The following is a 24262-nucleotide window of genomic DNA, read 5'->3' as shown; positions in this document are numbered from 1 at the left end:
GGGACCACTCAGAATGGTCCCTAGCTGTAACTATTTGCCATATGCTGCCACAAGCAGCATTGGCAATGTGCTAACGGCACATTCGTGCGCCATTTTGATTATCAGGGACAGGGGGTGGGCGGGGTGTGTGATCGGAGGTCTAATAGGGGGTGCTGGCCCTTATTTTTACCATTTCTCTCTTCTCTCACAGAATATATTCTGTGAGAGAAGAGAGCGAACTAACCGCCGCTGTTTTTACAGTGATCGCCGTTATTCGGTGAATAACGGCGATCACGTGACTGGGGACTGGACAAAAAGGTCCTCGGTCTGTGCTCCGAGGCGTCAGCTACATCCGTAGCTGAGTACACAGACTTTAAGCACCTCCTGGGGGCGCTATCTTATGACAAAGTGCCACCATGAAAAGGCGGCGCTCTGGCATATGTAACCTTAATGGCGGACAGGAAAACATGTATAGGCGGTCATCAAGGGGTTAAATGGCGCCAATGGAAACTACAAAAAATAAGCTCTCACAACACTCTATTCACCACAGCTGAGTTGCTGTGGTGAATGACCAGCAGCCAGAAGTGACTACACAGCGTGATCTCGCGATTCAGGCATCATTTACATGAGCGTAATATACGCGCGTGCGACGCGCGTGCTTTTCACGCGTGTCGTACGCACCTATATTAGTCTATGGGGCAGTGCAGACAGTGCGTGAATTTTGCGCAGCGCGAGTTTGTTGCGTAAAACTCACGACATGTCCTATCTTTGTGCGCTGTTCGCGCATCACGCACCCATTGAAGTCAATGGGTGCGTGAAAACCACGCATGCCGCATGGAAGCACTTCCATGCGAACTGCGTGATTCGCGCAACAGCTGTCAAACTCTGAATGTAAACAGAAAAGCACCACGTGCTTTTCTGTTTGCAAACATCCAAACGGAGTGTCATAAAGATGGCGGCTGTGAGAAAATCTCGCAGCCGCGCATCATACACTGATGACACACGGAGCTGTTAAGTGCCTTTTGCGCACGCAAAACGCACACGCTCGTGTAAATCAGGCCTGAAACTGAGATCACGCTGGGCTGTGAAGAAGAGACCTGTATGACCCTGATTGGACAGCGTCATACAGTTGTCTTTACACCGCCCAGAGTGAAAATAAAATGTAACCTATTTGGCTATTAGAGCCAAATTAGCATACCGTATTTTTCTGACTATAAGACACGCCTGACCATAAGACGTACCCAGATTTTAGATAACAGAAAATAGGGAAAAAATTATTTGTTAAAAAATAATTTATTCTGTTTCACCACATTCTGAGAGACAACATTTTTACATATTTTTTTCATCGATTGAGCGGTGTGAGGGCTTATTTTTTGCGGGACGAGCTGTAGTTTTATTGGCACCATTTTTTGGTGCATACGATTTTTTTTGATCACTTTTTTTTTTATTTCATATTTTAAGCACTAAGGTGACCAAAAAACTATTTTGATGTTTTACACTTTTAAACTCACTGTGCACATTAAATAATGGTATATTGTAATAGATTGGACAGTTACGGGCACAGTGATACCAAATTATTTTATTTTTTACATTGTGCTTGGGGAAAAATGGGAAAAGGTTTTTTTTTTTACTTTAATATATATTTTTTTTATACTCCTGAAACATTTTTACACATTTTATTATTTCTCCTAGTGGACTTGAACCAGTGGCCACTTGGTTACATGTGGCGTTACTGAAACAGCGTAACTACCATAGTAGTGAATGGTAGTTACGGAAGCAGCGTAGCATGCGAGCTACGCTGTTTCCGTAACTACTGTTCAGTTCTATGGAAGTTACGGAAACAGCGTAGCTCAGCGAGTTACGCTGTTTCAGTAACTCCACATGTAATCAAGGGGCCGGGAGATCACAGAAAGCTAGAATGGAGTTTAAGGGGGCCCCGTTCTAGAAATAGGTGCGGGTCCCAGAGGTAGGACCTGCATCTATCTGACATTTATTATGTATCCTGTGGATATGTCATAAATGTCCTTCATAGAAAAACCCCTATAAATGCCACAGTCGCTATTGACCATGGCATTTAACTAGTTAAAGGGGTTTGCCATAAAACACATTTATCCCCTTTCCACTGGATAGGGGATACATGCGAGATCGCCGGAGGTCCGACCGCTGGGACCCCCAGCGATAAGGAGAACAGGGGAGCGAAAGTCACCCAAAGCACTACATGAGAAGCCTGGACTTCCGGTTTCTGTGTCCGGCTTATCAGTTCCACAGCTCTATAGAGATCAATGGAGAGCCGCTCGCGCATGCGCAGAAGAATCCCATTGATCTCTATGAAGCTGCCGGACACAGAACGCGGAAGTCCCAGCTTCTCATGCAGCGGTCTTGGGAACTTTCGGTCCCTGTTCTCCTTATCGATCACACATGTATCCCCTATCCTGTGGATACCCCTTTATGTGTTAATAACGCTGGAATGCTTTTACCTATCCAAGCGTTTATGAGATTTTTTTCTCGTGACATACTGTACTTTACGTCTGTGAAAAAATTTGGTTGATAAATTCAATATTTATTTGTGAAAAACACCAAAACACACAATAGTTACTAGATAACATTTCCCATATGTCTACTTTATGTTTGCATCGTTTTTTGAACGTCCTTTTATTTTTCTAGGACGTTACAAGGCTTCGAACTTTAGCAACAATTTCTCACATTTTCAAGAAATTTCCAAAACCAATTTTTTTATGGACCAGTTCATATCTGAAGTGTCTTTGAGGGCCTTATATATTAGAAACGCCCCATAAATCACCCCATTTTAAAAACGTTACCCCTCAAAGTTTTCAAAACCGCATTAAGAACGTTTCTTAATCCTTTAGGCGTTTCACAGGAATTAAAGCAAAGTAGAGGTGTAATTTACAAATGTAATTTTTTTTGCAGAAATTCATTTGTAATAGAAGAATTTCAAAGAAGGTTTTACCAGAGAACACACAACTCAATATTTATTGCCCAGATTCTGCAGTATTTAGAAATATCCCACATGTGGCCCTAGTGTGGTAATGCACTGAAACACCGGCCTCACAAGCAAAGGAGCACCTAGTGTATTTTGAAGCCTCCTTTTTAATACAATATATTTAAGGCTCCATGTCTGGTTTGAAGAGGTCTTGTGGTGCCTAAACAGTGGAAACCCCCAAAAAGTGTCCCCATTTTGGAAACTACACCCCTCAAGGAATTTATCTAGTTGTATAGTGAGCATTTTAACCCCACAGGTTTTTTACTGAATTTATTAGAATTAGTCTGTGAAAATGAAAATCTACATTTCTTCTGAAGAAACAGAGACATTTTTAATTTTTGCAAGGAATAAAGGAGAAAAAGCACCCCAACATTTGTAAAGAAATTTATCCTGATTACGGCAATACCCCATATGTGGTCATAAACTTATATTTGAACACATTACAGCCCTCAGAAGGGAAGGAGCACCATTTGGCTTTAGGATTCAAATTTTGCTATAATGGTTTTCAGTGCCATGTCGCATTTGCAACGCCCTGGAGGGACCAAAACAGCGGAAACCCCCCAAAAGTGACATTCACATCAGAATCCAAGAGAGCAAATGCCTCTTCAGCGGTATATAACTTGCGTGCCATTTTTTTATGTTTTTTTTAAACTTATTTTCTGTAACAATTTTAAGAAAAGTAACAAAGAAAAAGTCCACTAATCAATTGATTAATAAATTTATAAACGACCCTAACAATTAATCAATTAGTATCTTGAATTAATAGAACAGTAAAATATAGGAATAAATTATTTTATCTAAATGTGTGTGTATATGTATATATTACGTATACATATATAATCAATTGAATCTTTACAACTAATCAATTGTTGAACGACTAATAATTAACAACTTTATGAACGACCCTATCAATTATTTGATATGTAGAATTAATAAAATTAATAATTTATATGAATGTTTGCATGTGTATATATATATATATATATATAAAACGTGTGCATATATCTATACAACATTATAGATATATATGTAATTAATTAAATCACAACTAAATTAGGACAACCCTAATAAATAGTAAATTTATGAACAACCCTAACAATGAATCAATGTATTTAGAATTTACAGACGTGTAAAATATATGAAGGGATTTATATAAGATTATGTGTGTATACGTATATATTACATGTACGTATATATCTATATGATGTTATAGATATATAACATCCCTAATTATTAATTTTTAGTATTAACAAATTTCAAATATATGTCTATATATAATATATATTGTGTGTGTGTGTGTGTGTGTGTGTGTGTGTGTGTATGTATGTGTGTGTGTATATATACACACACACACACACACACACACACAGTATATAAATATATATATCTATATGATTTTATAGATATATATACATTTATTATAAGCCCTAATTGATTATTAATTAACTAATTAATTGCCCTAATCTTAGTACTATCTACCTAACAGACTACCTAAACTATAGTTAGCTGCCTACACTAAACTATCTATGTGGAGGTGTTTTTTGTGTTTCACAGTCATTGTGTCTTTATATGAGACACACAGCAGCAGCTCGGCACAGCTTCTTCTCCCCCACTGTCTCAGAACAATCTGACAGGGAGGGAGGAGAAACATTGTAACGAACAGCACAAAAGTTTGTTGCTGCAACAAACTTTGCTGTCAACACCATGATAGCTTTATCATGGTGTTCACGTCATCAGCACCGGCATCAATCCGGTCCTGATGTCTTCTCTCAGCACTTAGACTGCTAGTAGCAGCGTGTGCGGAAAGATTCAGAGCATAGGGAGAGCACTGTGCACTTTGTTCTGACAGCACGTAGATTAACGGGCTGCAGGACAAAAGCCCAGCACTGCAGCCCGTTAGTCTACATGGGCTGGTCGTGAAGGGGTTAAACAAATCACACTGTAATTATCAGCATCAAAGTGCCAATTAGATTGGATAGGAGATAGTGAATTAATAAACTGGTGACAGAGCCACTTTAAATGTATAAAAATGCACATTTTTGCACATTGTCTCAAAATTTTGGTGTTTTTGACAAATAAATACTGAATTTATCGACCAAATTTTACCACTAACATAAAGTACAATATGTCACAAGAAAACAATCTCAGAATTACCTGGAGAGGAAAAACATTCCAAAGTTATTATCACATAAAGTGACACACGTCATATTTGGATGTGCCCACAAGTCCAAAACTGGCTGTGTCCTGAAGGAGTTAAATAAGGGGAGAAGTATTATCTGTCCTTTATACTTTTATGATTCACACCTAGCTTTAGCTCCAAAAACTGAATAAAAAGACATTGGAGAAAATCTGCAGCGTATTAGAGTAGCAGCAAAGTGGGTTCGATTCAAACCATTCTCACCCACATGCTGTGGAAAACACCTGCTGAGAAAACACGCATAAATTGACTTGCGTTGCAGAATTTTTATTCACTGCATTTAAATTTATGCGGCTGAATCATTGCACTTTCGTTGCAGATTTTCCCCATTGACCCGTTAGTGACCGCCAATACGCCTTTTCACCGCGGCCACTAATGGGCTTTTACTACGATACATAAGCCTTTTCACGGTGCTGCATCAGAATAAATAAACAGAGCAGGGAGCCGTTAAATCTCCCTGCTCTCAGCTACCAGCTAGTATCGATCTCACCCGTTTAACCCCTCAGATGCGGCGCTCAATAGCGAGCGCCGCATCTGAGTTGTTTTGGAGAGAGGGAGGGAGCTCCCTCTCATCCCACCGACACCCGGCGATAAGATCGCCGAGTGTCTGTGTCTTCTATGGCAGCTGGGGTCCTAATAAAGGCCGCCAGGTCTGCCTGTAGTGAATGCCTGCTAGACCATGCCAGTTTTAAACGGACAGGCAGTAATACACTGCAATACAAAAGTATTGCAGTGTATTATAAAAGAGATTGGATGATTGCATATTAAACTCCCCTAGTGGGACTAGTCAAAAAGTAAAAAATAAAGTTAATTTAAAAAAAAATTAAAAATCCACTTTTTCCCTTACAAAAGGCTTTACTATTAAAAAAACTAAATAAAGTAAAAACATTGCACATATTTGGTATCGCCACGACCGTAACGACCCCAACTATAAAGCTGTTACATTATTTAACCCGCATAGTGAACACCGTAAAAAATAAAATAAAAAACATTGCAAAAATTGCGGTTTTCTGTGAATCCTGCCTTAAAAAAAATGTGATAAAAAGTGATCAAAAAGTCGCATCCACTCCAAAATGTACCAATAAAAACGACAAGTCGACCGGCGAAAAAAAAAGCCCTCATAAAGCTGCATCAGTGGAACAATAAAAAAGTTATGGCTCTTCAAATATGGAGACACAAAAACAAATAATTTTGAAAAAAATAAGTTTTTTTACTGTGTAAAAGTTAAAACATACAAAATCTATACAAATTTGGTATCGTTGCAATCGTAACAACCCGCTGAATAAAGTTATTGTGATATTTATACCACACGGTAAACGGCGTAGATTTAGGACGCAAAAAAGTGTGGCGAAATTTCAGGTTTTTTTCTATTCCCCCCAAAAGAGTTAATAAAAGTTAATCAATAAATTCTATGTAACCCAAAATGGTGCTATTAAAAAATACAACTTGTTCCGCAAAAAACAAGACCTTATACAGCTATGTCGACGCAAAAATAAAAAAGTTATAGCTCTTGGAATGCGAGAATGGAAAAACGTAAAAAATAGCTTGGTCATTAAATGGTTAAAATAGGCTGGTCACTAAGGGGTTAAGGGGGGGGCGCGAATATCATGAATAGCAATGGACTCATCACCTTCAGCACTGGCATTAAGCTGCTAAGATAAGCTGTAAGTTACTCCTAAACTACTGCACTATAACAAATAAGTGACAGACCGCTGGTATTATTAAAGGGAATGTGTCGCTAGAAATTTTTTATTTTTTTTTAGTTAAATAGTTAGTATATACATGATTAGACATTGTTGCAATTTTTATTTTTTTCCACAAGTCAGGAAATATTATAAATTAGATTCTAATTTATAACATTTCCATGTGCTGGTCACTAGAGGGAGCAATTCCCAAAATTGCAGCATTGGCATGTGGTAAAGCAACCTCATTGCTTTATGCTGCAAAATTTTAGAAGACACACTCACTCTAGTGTGCTCAATTAATCCCCCTCCTTTATCCTGGCTAGTGCCAGGAGAAAGGAGGGGGTTGAATGTTCAAACCTCCTACACTGTGTGTCGCCATTTTTTGAGCGAATGCACAGTGTAGTAGGCTTACATACAGTGGTAATCACACAGTAAAACACGAACATACACAAACATAACTTACCTGCTCCTGCCGCCGCCGCTGCTCCGTCCGCTCCCTCCGCTCCTAGTCCTTGCTTCTGAACACATGTCCGGAAGCCGCGACCAGAAGTAGTCATCTTACAGTCCGGCCGCGGCTTCCGGTCCACATGAAAATGGCGCCTGATTTCGCTCGGCCAAAGACCTTCCTTTTGGACTGTGTGGGAGCGACACCTGTCCTTTAAGTGATTAGTCCCACTGATGAAAAATAATTTTTCATTAGTGATAAATGTTACAGTTGCGTTAACTTTACTAGTGTCCAAGAATAGGACATGAGGTGCAATGCAAATGCAAGCTATTTCCTACCATACAAACCTTTTTCTACATGAAACATAATTTGTGTTGTAATAAATACTGTATATTTTTGTTTATGTCCTGAAGAATGTTTGGAATGTGTGTTTAACCCCTATCCGCACCAGGACGTAACTGTCCGTTCCTCGGTTACTGAGTTTTTCCTGGTGCACACTGTCGGCGACAGTATGCACCGGGAATCGGGAGGTCAGCTGTCGCCCACAGCTGACACCCCCCTCTTGCCGGCCAGCGGTCCTTTGCCGCTGATTTCGGCGAATTAACAGCTTAAATTCAGCGATCGGGTGCAATCGCCGAATTTTAGGGGTTTCTAGCATATGGGCAGACCCCCGTCCGAAATCGTGGGGTCTGCCGATAGATAGTATGGCAAACGGAAGCCAAACAATGGCTTCCGGGTCTGCCATGGACGGAAGCCCATCTGGACCAACCTTCGGCTGGTCCTGATAGGCTTCCTGTCAGAGTGACAGGAAGTCACTGTGTCGTTCCCGATGCACACTGTTGGCGACAGTGTGCATCGGGAACTTGGAGATCAGCTGTCCCTGACAGCTGACACTCTCCAGTGTTGCCGATCAGCGGCTCATCGCCGCTGATTTCGGCAATTAACCCGTTACATGCGGGGCTCGATTGCGATCTCCGCATGTAGCGGGTTTGTAGCGCATCAGCAGCCCCCATGCAATCGTGGGGGCTTCTGATGCTTGTGATGGCACCCGGGGGCAAGACAACGGCCCCCAAGTCTGCCATGTATGTCAGCCTATGAGGATCAGCCTCTGCTGATCCTCGTAGACCAACTGTCAGAGTGACTGTGATGTCACACTGACAGTTGGAATACATTACACTACCTAGGTAGTGTAATGTATTCTAGCAACGATCAGAGCTGCAGGTAAAAAAAAGAAAGTGTAAAAAGTAAAAAAAAGTTAATAAAAATGTTTTATAAAAGTGTAAAAATAAAAGGTTTTGTTTTCCTATAATAAGTCATTTATTATAGGAAAAAAATGAAAACGTTAAAAAAAAGTACACATACTTGGTATCGCCGCGTTCGTAATGACCCAAACTATGAAACTATAATGCTAATTTTTCCGCACGGTGAACGCCGCAAACAAAATAAACTGAAAACTGTCAGCATCGCTATTTTTTGGTCACCACCCCTCCCAAGATATAGAATAAAAAGTGATCAAAAAGTCGCATTTACCCCAAAATGGTACCAAGAAAAACTACAACCCGTCCCGCAAAAAAATAGACCTCCCACAGCTTTTTTGACTAAAAAATAAAAAAGTTACGGCTCAGAATAGCGTGTCTCAGAAAATAAATAATTTTATAGAAACTTAATTTTATTGTGCAAACGCTGCAAAACTTAAAAAAAACATATGTGTATCGGCGTAATCGTACCGACCGGCAGAATAAATTAAAACGTAATTTATTGCGCACGGTGAACGCTGTAATAAATAAAGAATTTAAAGCCCCAAAATCGCTGTTTTTTGGTCACCTTAGCTCTAAAAAAGATCCTGAGGGGCCAAAATGCTCACTATACCCCTAGAAAAATTCCTTGAGGGGTGTAGATTCCAAAATGGGGTCACTTTTGGGGGGTTTCCACTGTTTTGGTCCCTCCGGGGCGTTGCAAACCCGACATGGCACTGAAAACCAATCCAGCAAAATCTGCGCTCCAAAATCCAAAAGGCGCTCCCTCCCTCCTGAGCCTTGCTGTGGGTCCAAACATCAGTTTAAGACCACATATGGGGTATTGCCGTAATCGGGAGAAATTGCTTTACAAATGTTGGGCGGCTTTTTCTCCTTTATTCCTTGTAAAAATGAAAAAATTCTATGTTTCCACAGAAAAATAGGTGATTTTCATCTTCACAGACTAATTCCACTAAATTCTGAAAAAAAACTGTGGGGTCAATATGCTAACTATACCCCTAGAAAAATGCCTTGAGGGGTGTAGTTTCCAAAATGGGGTCACTTTGGGGGGAGTTTCGACTGTTTAGGTACCACAAGACCTCCTCAAACCTGACATGGTGCCTAAAATATATTCCTAAAAAAAGGAGGCCCCAAAATCCCCTAGCTGCTCCTTTGCTTCTGAGGCCTGTGCTTCAGTCCATTAGGACACTGGGGCCACATGTTGGATATTTCTTAAATCTGCAGAATCTGGGCAATAAATATTGAGTTGAGTTTCCCTGGTAAAACCTTCTGTGTTACAGATTTTTTTTATTACAAATGAATTTCGGCAAAAAAAATGAAATCTGTAAATTTCACCTCTACTTTGCCTTAATTCCTGTGAAACGCCTAAAGGGTTAAAATACTTTCTGAATGTGGTTTTGAATACCTTGAGGGGTGCAGTTTTCAAAATGGGGTGATTTATGGGGACTTTCTAATATATAAGGCCCTCAAAGCCACTTCAGAACTGAACTGGTCCCTGAAAAAATAGCCTTTTGAAATTTTATTGAAAATATGAGAAATTGCTGCTAAAGTTCTAAGCCTCGTAACGTCCTAGAAAAATAAAAGTACGTGAAAAAAAATGATGCAAACATAAAGTAGACATATGGGGGATGTTAACTAGTAACTATTTTGTGTGGTATTACTATCTGTTTCACAAGCAAATACATTTAAATTTAGAAAAATGCAAATTTTTGCAAATTTTTGCTAAAATTTTACGTTTTTCACAAATAAATATTGAATTTATCGACCAAATTTTTTCACTAACATAAAGTACAATATGTCACGAGAAAATAATCTCAGAATCACTTGGATAGGTAAAAGCATTCCGGAGTTATTACCACATAAAGTGACACATGTCAGATTTGAAAAAATCATCTGTGTCCACAAGGCCAAAACAGGCTGTGTCCTGAAGGGGTTAATGGCTGGATCTTTAAGTCAATTACTTTATGACATACAGATGTGTACTTAACTTTTCTCCTACTGTATCTCAACATATCCTAAGATGCGTGACACAAGATTACCAGCTTTGAAAATAAACATGATTTTACCATACTTTGTCACAAGATGTCTATACTATGTGTTTATGTCTGGCCACCCAGTGGCTATAAGGTGGATTGCAGCCTGTCATGGGTTTGCTAGAATGTTGTGATACTGTATTGAATTAGTTTCATGAGAAATTTAAGTCCCTTACCAAATTCAAGCAAAGGCAAGGGTGGACACATGTGAATAGCCATATTTACTTTCTAGAATTACTCTATTAATACCATTGATAGAATTAAATGTTAACTAAACGTTCAAGAAACTTCCTGCATGTCATAGTGACACGTCATAAGTTTTGATTGGTGGGGATCCCACCACCAATCACTAAATCGAAAGTGACAGAATCGCTAAGCCGCTTAATTTCTGTTCGGCTTTTTCCGGAAATTGACGTAGCGGTGTACGGGCTCAATAGAAAGTCTATGAGCTCGTACACTGCTACATCGGCTTTCTGGAAAAAAATTAACAGAAACTAAGTGGCTCTGCGCTCACACGAGCACTTCTGCCGCTTCTTTTTAGCGGTTGGTGGGGGTCTCAGTACTTGGACCACCACCAATCAAAACTTCTGACATATCAGAAGTTTGTTACCCTTTAAGATGAGTTTTGCAAATTGTTTAAAAGGAATTCTTAAACATTAATGCAAATCATATTTTTCTTTAGGAGCTGAATCATCATTTCTTGAAAATGTGAAATTACAACTACGCCCTGATTGAAGAAGCCTTGAGATTTACAAACCGACTTTCATGTTTACCATTTTCTCTGCACTGGACTTGCATTTTGTATCACATACCAGTAAATTATTTCCATGTGCTTTCAATCCAGTAGTTAGGTAATAAAATAAAGCATTTTCAAATTCATTATATTTGTTGTGTTTTTAATTTCATTTTGGTGCTATTTAAATCCCTTTGAAAATTAAAGGGCTATTCCCAACTTACACATTTATGGAATATCTACAGGATATGCCATATATGTGTGATAGAGCAGTGGAACGGGAGTTGCCGCATTCAGGCTGAGAATGAATGGAGAGGTGGCCACGCATGTGTGTGGCTCTCTCCATTCAGTTTCATGGGACTTATGGAAACCGTTTTGGTAACTCCCATGGAACTGAATGAAGCATGGCCACCTCTCCATTTGTTTTCTGCTTGGATGTGGTGGCCACATAGGTGAAGGTCTTAGGCCGGGTACCTACAGGTTGGATAAGCTGCGTAAAACTGCGCAGCGTATCCTACCTGGAACCCACAGTACATTCTGTCCGAAAAACTGCACAACATTGTGATGCAGTTTTTCGAGTGGCACTTCGGTAAAAAAAAAACTTTCATGCTTACCACGGCTGTCGTCATGGTGACGTGTCCCTCCTTTGCCGTCAGCTCAGGCCTCCCTGGATAACGCTGCATTCCATTTGACCGTTGCAGTCTGTGATTGGCTGCAGTAGTCACATGGGATGAAACGTCATCCCAGGAGGCCGGAAGGAGGAAGAAGCAGGGAGTTCTGGGTAAGTATGATTCCGCTGCAAAAGTTGCTACATTTGGCCATTCATTCATTCATTCATGCGATTTTGAATTCAATGGGGAAACCTGCAACAGGCATGCTGAAGATTTAATTTCCACACCGCAAGTCAATTTATTAACCTTAGAGATACCTCCCTGCTCTGCCAAGGTGTTCAATAGTATCTGCGTCCTATGGACACAGATAATATAGAATGTGGCGTCACCACCACTGTAGCAGTCATAGTGTCTGCTAGCGGCGCCCCTGGACATAGGGGGGCAGTGCCGGCCCTCATGTCGCAGGCCCCGTAGCAGCCGCTATGGCTGCTACAGCGGTAGTTACACCACTGTACATAACCTTACATTTATCCTCATTAAACTTTTTTTGCCATTTCTCTGCCCAAAACTCCAGCTTCCTCAAATCCCTCTGTAGTACTACATTATCCTCCTCTGTGTTGATTACTTTACAGCTTAGTATTGTGATCGCAATTTGAGTCACGTTACGCCTTGATCTCCATGCAGGTTCAAATCAGGTGGGGGGGGGTGCGAGCTCGGAGAAGCAACAGATACACTGAGACGTTTCTCAAGGTAAAAATCCTTCTGACTTTATTTGCAGAGACACAGAGTTTATATAGTAAAAATATCCCATGAATACGTGCAGACACACATTAATCATTTACATTCTTGTGGTTTCTTCCCTTGTGATTTATGTCACAATGTACATTGTTCTTATATCTAGTTGTTAATCTGGTGTCTAGTCCTTATCTTATCTTGGCTGTATGCCCGAAACTCAAACATCATATAAACAGACTCCTTTGTGTCTGGTAAGTCCTTGTAGGGCCCCAATTTCTACTATCTACAGAATGTCTGCAAATCTATTCCATTACCTTTCAATAATACCCAACATATATTCTAATACATGTTCTTCTCTTCAGCATTGCACTCATTGAGGTCCCAGATACATTATACATATATTTATTCCATAACAATCCCTCCTTTTGTGATTTTACCAACACCTAAATTCCAATGCTACTTCTATCTCCTGATAGCAAGGCTTCGATCCATTTCTTCACTTGATTCACACAGGTATGTAGGTGGGGTAATCTCACAACATTCTTTCATCATAATGTATAGGCCTCTGATTGAATGCTTCCCTTATTTTGCAAAATGCATAACAATTGAAACATGTAAGCAATATAAATAATATCATTAAACAAATCAATGGTTGGAAAAGCACATGCAGTATCTTAGTGGCAGTGGGGGAAAATCCTGTAAAAACGTCATACCAGTGATGGGCACTAGCATCTTTTATTGCTGACGATAAATTTATTACTTCCCTAGCTGCTATTGTAGGCAATATTTTCACTTTACTTAGAGTTACATTATGGGCTGCTATCAATTTCTTTACGTCTTTAGACTTTTGTAACACTTGTTTTAACTCTTCCAGTGGCAAACTAAAATTTCCATAGGGCAAAGGTTCAGGTACCCATACAGTGGACATTATTTCTTCTAAAGTAGGCAAGAACACTATAGTTTGGTTCCCCCAAGTCAAATGCGTCACATTGTATAGACATCCTGAAAATGGTCCTATGAGATTAAACTGGCTAAGGGTCTGCTTGTCGTTAGTTATTAAGCATACATGCTGTGGACCTACTTCAATATAAACCTGTAGGTTAGCTTCTGGGATTATAGTGAGTGCACATACATTATCCTGGTGCTGCATTAGACAGGGTTCATATATCCCTGACTGTTGATTACATACATATCCTTGCTCTGTTAACTGGCACAAATCTATATTCCTTGTCTTATTGTGAGAATCTATGTGTGTTCCTTTCATTTCCGGCATCCAATATTGTCCTAATAATGTCACCGGATCAATCATTACCATTGGCATAACAATAAATTTGCATAAGAGAGTAGGATTTTTCACATGAAATGCTATTAGTCTTCCTGCACACCATTTAGGTGCACACTTAGGCTGTAACAATAACCACGTATCATTTCTCTTTCCTATGGGCAGAACGTCTGTCCATTGCCTAACATGACTACTAAACAATTTATTCTTACAATTATTTATCTGTTCTTGTTGCCACATCGTTTTAAGCGTACATACTGTCCAATTTACAAAAGTTAATACATTCTGTAATGTTCTATATTCGGTTAGCATACTTTCATTAAAAACATTTAGAAATAGTTCATCTATAGCTAACCCTTTTTGCTGTACCTCAAAGGTAGTAGGTAACCATGAGGCACCTATCCTTAATGCAGTAGATGTGTCATCTCCACTGAGTTTAATTTGTTCATAACTGTTTCTAACTGTATACCATTCAATACTCCTAATCCCGTTCCTACCCCTCCTAATAGCGGGTCATACCATTCTCTTTTTTGTCTATGACAGCTGGGGGATTCAGGGAAGGAAATATTGAAGTGTACATTCTTTTTCCGCTGTTGGGTTACAGCGCTCTTACAAGTGTGTGGGATTCTTTCCAGACTTTGTACTGTTATATGTGGCTTAAAACTACCTCTTCAAATTGTTATCAAGAATACAAAATATATTCTATTTCTTATTTCGCTATTATTCATACATAATATCATCCCATCAGTCTCTTTTATTACAATCGTAGAGTTGAGCCTCTCCTTGTTGCATCTTTCATAAGTCTTATTTATCATTTTGTTTCTATTTTTACTGGTTGTATATTTCTGTAGATACTGTAAATCTGGTTCATAACAACAAAACAACAGCCGTCTCTTCTTGTATGTTAATGTTGGCTGTTTTGTCTATGTGAAGGTACACAGTCCCTCCATGTGGTCCTTTTCTCCAAGTCCCTTCGGTTGTAGTCACATTTGTAGTATAACACGGGGCATTGGCCTTACAGGTGTAGTTACCCTGCTTTCTATCACTGTGGCATTCGCCCACCCTGTCCTGAACTGTTCCAGTGATTCTGTACTGATTACGTGTACAGGAGTAGCAGTTCTGCCTTTTTGTATAAGAGCACACGCAACAACCGCCGCAACAACCGCAAAGATCTTCATTCTTCTGGCTGAAGAACCTTTTTACAATGACTGGCGTGAATCCAGCTTGCCTTTCCTTCGAGCTTCACTGAGGTGCTTGTAACGAGTAGGACTTGAAAAGGACCATCAAACCGTGGCTCAAGGCTCTTCCTCACGTGTCTTTTGACAACGACCCAATCTCCTGGTTCTAGCTTATGCGTCCCTTCAACTGAATCAGGATCTGGAATGGAAGCAAAGACTTGTGCATGCACCTTGGTCAATTGTTTGTTCAGCGTTTATACATAATCTGTTAGTCTACCATACTGCATTTGGAGCACCTGTGGAAAATAACATCCTAATCTGGGAGCCGACCCAAATAAGATCTCATATGGGCTGAGACCTGTTCTTTTTGTGGGCGTATATCTTACTGAGAACAAGGCTAATGGTAGACACTCGGTCCATGGTTTCCCGGTTTCTACCATTGCTTTTGGATTTTCAATTTGAGAGTCCCATTTAGTCTCTCAACCTTCCCACTACTTTGTGGATGGTATGGTGTATGTAGGGCTTGACTTATGCCTAGAGCTGACAACACATGGTTCATGATTTCACCCGTAAAATGAGTTCCTCTGTCGCTCTCGATCACCTCTGGAACTCCATATCTGCACACCACCTCGTTGATCAGTTTCTTTGCTGTGGCTACGGCTGTAGCTTTGGTTACTGGAAAAGCTTCTGGCCATCCTGAAAAGAGATCAATACAAACAAGCACATACTCCTAGGTACCAACTTTGGGTAGTTGAATATAGTCTATCTGTAGTCTCTGGAACGGATATATAGGTCTGGGTGTGTGCTTCTGTGGTACTTTTTCAGTTCTTCCAATATTATGTGTTGCACAGATCATGCATCCTTGTGTAAAACTGCTTGCCATCACACTAAACCCTGGGGCATACCACACCTTGTTTACCAAGTCCATCATTGCCGTTTTTGATTGGTGAGTCGCTCCATGTGTTATTTGGGCCATCATTGGGAACATTGTCTTAGGCAGGCACGGTTTATTCTTGCATTGCCAGAGGCCATCTTTTCGTAGCGTTGCTCCTTGGGCCGTCCACTTGTCTTTTTCTTCTTTTGTTGCTTGTCCTTGAAGTTTTTGCAGTAGTTCCGGGCTTACAGCTGGTCTTGTTTCCTCTGGATCTTTTATCTGACATACGGCTGCTAACACAGGTAGCTTCTGTGCTGCTTGCTTTGCTGCTTCGTCTGCCAGGGCATTTCCCCTTTTGTCTCTGGTGAACTCACCTTAGTGTGAGCTTTTATCTTTATTACTGCTACCTCAGTGGGTAACATCAGGGTCTCCATCAAGTATTTTACAAAGTCTGCATTCTTTACAGGTGTACCTGCAGAGGTCAAAAATTGTCTTGCCCTCCATATGGGGCCATAATCGTGTGCAATCCCAAATGCATATCGAGAGTCAGTGTATATATTTGCTGTCTTTCCTTCTGCATGTTGGCATGCTGCTGCCAGGGCCTTAAGCTCCGCTTCTTGTGCTGAGCGGGACGCTGGTAAGGAGGCTGCTTCTAGGACTACATCTTCGGTGGTTACTGCATATCCTGTAAGAAAAGATCCTTCTACACAATACCTTGAACCATCCACAAAGAGTATTAGGTCTGGGTTTTGGAGTGGGGTATCTTTTACATGTGCGAACCCCACTGTTTCCTGGGCCATAAGGGCCATACAATCATGTTCATCAGTTTCAGGCAAAAATTGTGACCATACTTTACCTACGTCTTCTCCCCCTTGCTCCAAAGGCAGTAAGGTAGCTGGGTTCAATGTAGTACAGCGGTGTAAAGTAACCTGCTCAGGAAGAAGAAGTGCACAGGTTAATCTCAAATGTCTTGCTGTTGACAAATGCTTTGGCTGTACTTGAGTAAGAATAGCAGTAATATCATGTGGTGCAAAAACTTGGACTGGAAATGCCAGGACCAAATCTGAGGCCTTGTTTAACATTGAATTTACAGCAATGATAGCCCTCACACATGATGGGGAACCTCGGGCCACAGGGTCTAGTCTAGCTGAATAATATGCTACCGGGCGCTGCTGTAGTCCATGACTTTGTGTGAGAACTGCAGTGGCATGTCCATTTTGTTCAGTACAGTACAAAGTATATGCTTGCGTAGAGGTACTCCGTGGATTGGTGTCACAAGCCGCTACCAAACACAACTCCTCCTCATTCAGCTGATAATCCAGAATACTTTGAGAATCTCACTTTTATCAGGTTCTGCAAATACTTGATTAATAAAAATAAAACATTCCTAAAAACTTTACATCAAATTAACAATGTCCAGACAAGTTTTGTTTTGCCTTCTCCCTCATCTAAATCCATAAAGACTTGTGTGAGTGATGTCACATCGCCTCCTGTGTAACTTTGCTGGAGGGGGATGGTCTCTTACACATAAACCACAATTGTACCTCATCAGTTCCTTCACCCTTCCCCCCTTTGTGGACTCTGCGAGAGTAATGTAGCAGAGTTCAAAACTACATCTCAACATAACACTAATTTAACCCCCTGTAATGTACAACAGCCTGAAACAAAAATGACTTTTTCCTGACAAACATTTGATCTTTACAATGACATAATTTCTATGTGAAATCAAAAATAGAACAATTGTAGTTAGTTATTCAATAAAACAGAAAATATTATCTCTGATAACATTAATTACTGCAAACCAATAAACAGTATATAAAAATTGGGAACGGTGGGGGCACATACATTTTCAAAACCCCCGTGTCTCACAGTATCTGTAGGTTAATACATCTGAATTATCATCAAAACACATGAAATCTGATCACATCATAACACAAATATCGTAACTTTTATAAACAACAGCGCATGCGCAAAAGAGAAGAAATTTATTTCGGTTTGTACACATTACTGATATATATATATCTCAGCAGTGCATATTGAAATCCCTTGGTCTCATCAGCCCTGCAGACTGCACCCAGTCAGCCCCCCTCCTCCTCCCCCCAAACACAGCACACTTTAGGGGGGAGGGAGGGGGGTCACAAACTCACAGCTTCTCACAATCTTAACACTTTCAATGCCGGCAAAACAACATACGTATCTGCAATCATTCATCACACCATTGTATAAGAATTATCTACGTTAATGTTTAACAGTACAATCTGACGGCCACCATCTCTATATTATGATGACGTGTTGTTTCATCAGTGAACTAGACTGGAACTTCTGTAAATAGAAAAAACACTACAAATGACAAAATTAACAAGGTGATTATTTCATACTGATTTGGTTGGGCCGGGCGTGGCCACATCAGGGGCAGGGGGGGCAGCCTCTCCCATTGGAAACACAGTACGCAGGGGGTTTCCCACCAACAATGAGGACACACTCAACATGAGGTACGGACGCCATTACCGGGCGTCGGCTGGTCCTGTTTTCTAATACATACAATATGACACAAAGTCATACAAAATATCTATATCAGCATTTAATGTTGTGTCCATTCATTTCAAGAACAAGATTACATTTCTTATCTCACTAGCAGCTGTTCTTCACCTCCCCCTTCTCTTATCACACTAGTTGATTCTAAATTATACCATATGGGAATTTACTATAAGGTCATTTGCAACATTAAAACAACTACTACTTCTATAATTTCCTTTGCTTTAAACTTTACTTTATAAAATATGAATTTCCTCTGACAACCTCCTGCACTTTTACTTCAGTGTATTAACATTACATACATTTGTCTCTAAAAGATACTAAAAAGATCTATGAAGATAATGAATATACAAAATAACTGAAATTATTAAAGTATATATTCTATACTGACTACTATAAAGATACATTAGGCTCTTTGTTGCTTTCTAAAGATGCTACAATCCATCTACTCCAATCTGCTTTGTCATTTGACTCTGTGATTCTGGATTTACAATCCCCTAGTAAACTTACACCATTTCAACAGGTGCTTGCTCACCCATATGCCATACCTCAAAATTCATCTTCTCCTGTGGGGTCAGAGAAGCCTGAATCTGGTGATCGGCCAGACTCTCGTTTGCCGTGACTGTTGCCCATAGCCCTGCTATGATGGAGGGGACTCATACCCTTCTCTCTCAGTTTTTATCTTCACTAACAAACACTATGGCTATTGGCTGTTAGGGAAAGTCCCACACTACCTACGTACACTCTGTATACACTATCCAACTGAGCCAAATTACAACCAACTAAACAATAATCCCACAAAGGATCTGCTCATTATATCATCTATATTTTTCCAGATCTAATCTTCCCGCTTTTCCCATTCCACATGCCTTCATTAACTGATTCGTTCCTTGCATTGCCTTTTTACCTTCTCTTTCTGCTACTACCTGTTTGGCTGTCAGTCCTTGTGGGTGCTCATCTCGTAATAGGAACACCAAGTTCCCCATTGTTCACTAGTTATAAGTGGTCGCCTATGGGCAGACACTAAGTTACGTAGGGGGTAATTTTCCTGATAGGTGAATTTCTTTCTCACCTATTTTAGACAGTTACTTATCCCCTCGAAACTTCTTAATAGGAACACCAAGTTCCTCATCTTGTGACTGTAAGTGGTGGCCTTTTTTGGCACACCCTAAGTAATTCAAGGGGTAGTTTTCCTGATAGACAAATTTCTTTCTTGCCTATTTTCGACAGTTACTTATCCCCTTGATACTTCTTATTTTGTTACAGATTTTAGCTACTGACAGATGAATTTCTTTCTCATCTATTTTAGACAGTTCTAGTTTCCGTACTTACTTTTCTACTCTGGCCAGAGAATCTTCCCCTTTCACAGTCCTTTTATAACTAGCTTACTTTCCTCATCTGAGACACCACTCAAGGAGATATCCTCCACACCATAAGAGTAATATGACAAATATTCCTAATCCAAATAACAAGGCAAACGTAAAATCAAGCTGTTCATTTGACATGCCGGATTATCAGATTGCAGAAAATTCTGGAATTTTGAGCTGAAAATCAGTGCATGATAATCTCCGCAAGTACCTCAATGCTGTACGCAAATTTTCGGTATTTTGCCGGATTATCAGATTGCACAAAATTTTCGATTTCCGGGCTAAAATTTAGCCTATCATAATCCCCGTAGTCACCTGAAGCATGTACACATGTTTCTGGTAATTTGCCGGATTATCGGAAGTTTTTTCCCAAAAACAATTTCCTTATTCTAAAATGCATTTGTGACACAAAACTGGGTTTCTACAACATTCATACAAATACTGTCATGGAGATCAGGCACTTTATCCTGAGGGTAGGATTACATATAGACTTGACCAGATTTTTACACTAAAAACACCCTCATGTGGCCCCTCTATTCCTCAGGAGTACTACCGGGAAGGTGACCTACCAGACAGGAAGGTGCAGAGCAGAGTTTGTAAGAATTAAGTCTTCCTACCTTGCTGCAGCAGTGGTCTGCACGTTCCTTCGTCCGGGTGGTCGCCATTCAAGTCCCGGGAGATCCCCTAGGTGGGGTGCCGTCCTTCTGGTCAAGTCCCTGTTTCGGGCGCCAATTTCTGTGATCGCAATTTGAGTCACGTTACGCCTTGATCTCCATGCAGGTTCAAATCAGGTGGGGGGGGGGGTGCGAGCTCGGAGAAGCAACAGATACACTGAGACGTTTCTCAAGGTAAAAATCCTTCTGACTTTATTTGCAGAGACACAGAGTTTATATAGTAAAAATATCCCATGAATACGTGCAGACACACATTAATCATTTACATTCTTGTGGTTTCTTCCCTTGTGATTTATGTCACAATGTACATTGTTCTTATATCTAGTTGTTAATCTGGTGTCTGGTCCTTATCTTATCTTGGCTGTATGCCCGAAACTCAAACATCATATAAACAGACTCCTTTGTGTCTGGTAAGTCCTTGTAGGGCCCCAATTTCTACTATCTACAGAATGTCTGCAAATCTATTCCATTACCTTTCAATAATACCCAACATATATTCTAATACATGTTCTTCTCTTCAGCATTGCACTCATTGAGGTCCCAGATACATTATACATATATTTATTCCATAACAGTATCATCTGCACATACTGAAATTATACTCTGCAAACTCTCTACAAGGTCATTTATAAATCTATTAAAAAGAAGAGGGCCCAATACTGACCCCTGTGGAACCACACTGGTAACTACGACCCACTCTGAGGATGTACCATTAATAACCACCCTCTGTTTTCTATCACTGAGCCAGTTGTTGACCTAATTATATATATATATATATATATTTTTTTTTTCCCCCAGTCCCAGCATTTTCATGCGGCACAGTATCAAACGCCTTTGAAAAGTCTAGATACACCACATCCACAAACTTACCCAGGTCCAGTCTAGAACTTACCTCCACATAGAAGCTGATCAGATTGGTTTGACAGGACCGATCCCTCATAAACCTATGCTGATGCTGCGTTAACAGTTTATTTGTCTTAAGAAACTCGAGAATAGCTTCTCTTAGAAAACCCTCAAATATTTTACCAACAAAGGAGGTTAAATTTACAGGTCTATAGCTTCTGGGATCACCTTTTGACCCCTTTTTTAACCCCTTCCGATCACCCCACGTAGATTAATGGGCTGCTGCACTGGTCCTTGTGCCTACAGCCCGTTAATCTACATGTGCTCCTAACAGAGCACACAGGCGCTCTCCGCAGCCTGGAATTTCCCAGTACAGGCTGCTACTAGCAGCCTTAGTACTGGGGGAAAACATCGGGTCGGATCACAGTGGTGATCCGAACCGATTAACCCCTTAAATGCGGCAGTCAATAGCGACCGCTGCATTTAAGTTGCTATAGCAATATCAGCACCCCGCTACGCGATTGCGGGGGGCGATTGCTACGGGGGCTATTGTTATGGCAGCCAGAATCCTAACAAAGGCTTCTGGTCTACCATCTATTGAAGGCGATTTGTCATACAATACAATAGAAGTTTTGACTGCCTAATTACACTAAATTCAGCAAAAAACCTATGGGATCAAAATGCTCACTATACCCCTAGACAAATTCTTTTTAGGGCTGTAGTTTCCCAAATGGGGTCACTTCTGGGGGGTGTCCACAGTTTTGGCCCCTCAGGGGCTTTGCAAATGCGACATGACACCTGAAAACCAATTTAGTAAACTTGAGCTCCAAAAGCCAAATAGTGCTCCTTCCCTTCTGAGCCCTGCCGTGTGTCCAAACAGCCGTTTATTACCACATATGGGATATTGCTGTAATCGGGAGAAATTGCTTTACAAATCTTGGGCACTTTTTCTTCTTTATTCCTTGTAAAAATTAATAATTTCTAAGTTTTATTGAAAAAAGATTTTAATTTTTCCGGACTAATTCCACTAAATTCAGCAACAAACCTGTGGGGTTAAAATGCTCACTATACCCCTTGATAAATTCCTTGAGGGGTGTAGTTTGCCAAATGGTGTCTTTTTGGGGGTGTTTCCACTGTTTTGGCACTACAAGGCCTCTTCAAACCTGACATGGTGCCTAAAATATATTCTAATAAGAAGGAGGCCCAAAAATCCTCTAGGTGCTCTTTTAATTCTGAGGTCTGTGCTTCAGTCTATTACCACACTAGGGCCACATGTGGGATATTTCTAATAACTGCAGTATCTGAGTAATATAATATTGAGTAGCGTTTCTCTGCTAAAACCTTTTGTGTTACAGAACAAAATTGACTAAAATGGATTTTCCAACAAAAAAAAGATATTTGTACATTTCCCCTCTACTTTGCTTTAATTCCTGTGAAACACCTAAAGGGTTAACTTATGGGGGTTTCTAATATATAAGGCCCTCAGAGCCACTTCAGAACTGAACTGGTACCTATAAAAATAGGTTTTGGAAATTTTCTTGAAAATGTGAGAAATTGCTGCTAAAGTTTTAAGCCTTGTATCGTCCTAGAAAAATAAAGGGATGTTAAAAAAACAATGCCAACATAAAGTAGACATATGGCAAATGTTAATTAGTAACTATTGTGCGTGGTATTACTATCTGTCTTACAAGCAGATACATTTCAATTTAGAAAAATGCACATTTTTGCAAATTTTCTCTATATTTTGGTGATTTTCACAAACAAATACTGAATTTATTGATCACATTTTTCCACTAACATACAGTACAATATGTCACGAGCAAACAATCTCAGAATCGCTTGGATAGGTAAAATCATTCCCAAGTTATTACCACATAAAGTGCCACATGTCAGATTTGGAAAAATTTTCTGCGTCCACAAGGCCAAAACAGGCTCAGTCCTGAAGGGGTTAATATTGGCACCACATTTGCTATGCGCCAGTCCTGTGGAACAGGAGACTCCTTAAACATCAGATATAAGGGTCTGTCTATCACGGTAACGAATTCCTACAGAACGCGAGAGTGTATACCATCCAGAACCTGTGATTTGTCTATTTTAGTATTTTTACGGTAGCGCTGCACTTCTTGCTGGGTTAAGTAGGTGACATTTCATGGAGAATTTATTTATCCCTATACTGTAGAGAAAAAGGCGTTTAATAGATTGGACTTTTCCTCATCCTCCTCCAGCATTATACCCAGATTATTTTGAGAGGGCCAACACTTTCAGTTTTGAGTTTTCTATTTATGTTATTGAAAAATAAATTTGGGTAATTTCTATTTTCTTTGGCAACAAGTCTCTGTTTCAGTCTTTGCTGCCTTTACTTGTCTTACCTTCAGAACCAAGCTCAGTGCAGATGTTGTATTTATGTACTGAGCTTGGTTCTGTAGCTGTATATATGTACTGAGCTTGGTTCTGAAGCTGTATATATGTACTGAGCTTTGTTCTGGTATTGTATTTATGTACTGAACTTGGTTCCAGTGTTATACATATGTACTGATCTTGGTTTTGGTGCTGTATATATGTACGGAGCTTGGTTCTGGTGCTGTATATAAGTACTAAGCTTTGTTATGGTGCTGTATATACACTACCGTTCAAAAGTTTAGGGTCACTTAGAAATCTCCTTATTTTTGAAAGAAAAGCACAGTTTTTTTCAATGAAGATAACATTAAATTAATCAGAAATACACTCTATACATTGTTAATGTGGTAAATGACTATTCTAGCTGCAAACATCTGGTTTTTAATGCAATATCTACATAGGTGTATAGAGGCCCATTTCCAGCAACCATCAGTCCA

General features: G+C 40.0%; 1 protein-coding gene across 1 annotated transcript in view; it reads left to right on the top strand.

The window, feature by feature from the left end:
• Positions 1-11475, top strand: part of CACNA1S (calcium voltage-gated channel subunit alpha1 S) — a 960893-nt gene extending 949418 nt beyond the window's left edge. Inside the window, exon 45 of the mRNA XM_075853532.1 lies at positions 11279-11475. Within this exon, the coding sequence (XP_075709647.1) occupies positions 11279-11308 (30 nt within the window). The 3' untranslated portion in view covers positions 11309-11475. The remainder of the gene's footprint in view (positions 1-11278) is intronic.
• Positions 11476-24262: the final 12787 nt, after the last annotated feature.

Source organism: Rhinoderma darwinii, chromosome 2 (assembly GCF_050947455.1).
Source record: "Rhinoderma darwinii isolate aRhiDar2 chromosome 2, aRhiDar2.hap1, whole genome shotgun sequence".
Lineage (NCBI taxonomy): Eukaryota > Metazoa > Chordata > Amphibia > Anura > Rhinodermatidae > Rhinoderma > Rhinoderma darwinii.
The sequence above is the reverse complement of the archived record's forward strand: the minus strand, read 5'-3'. Positions and strand labels throughout refer to the sequence as shown.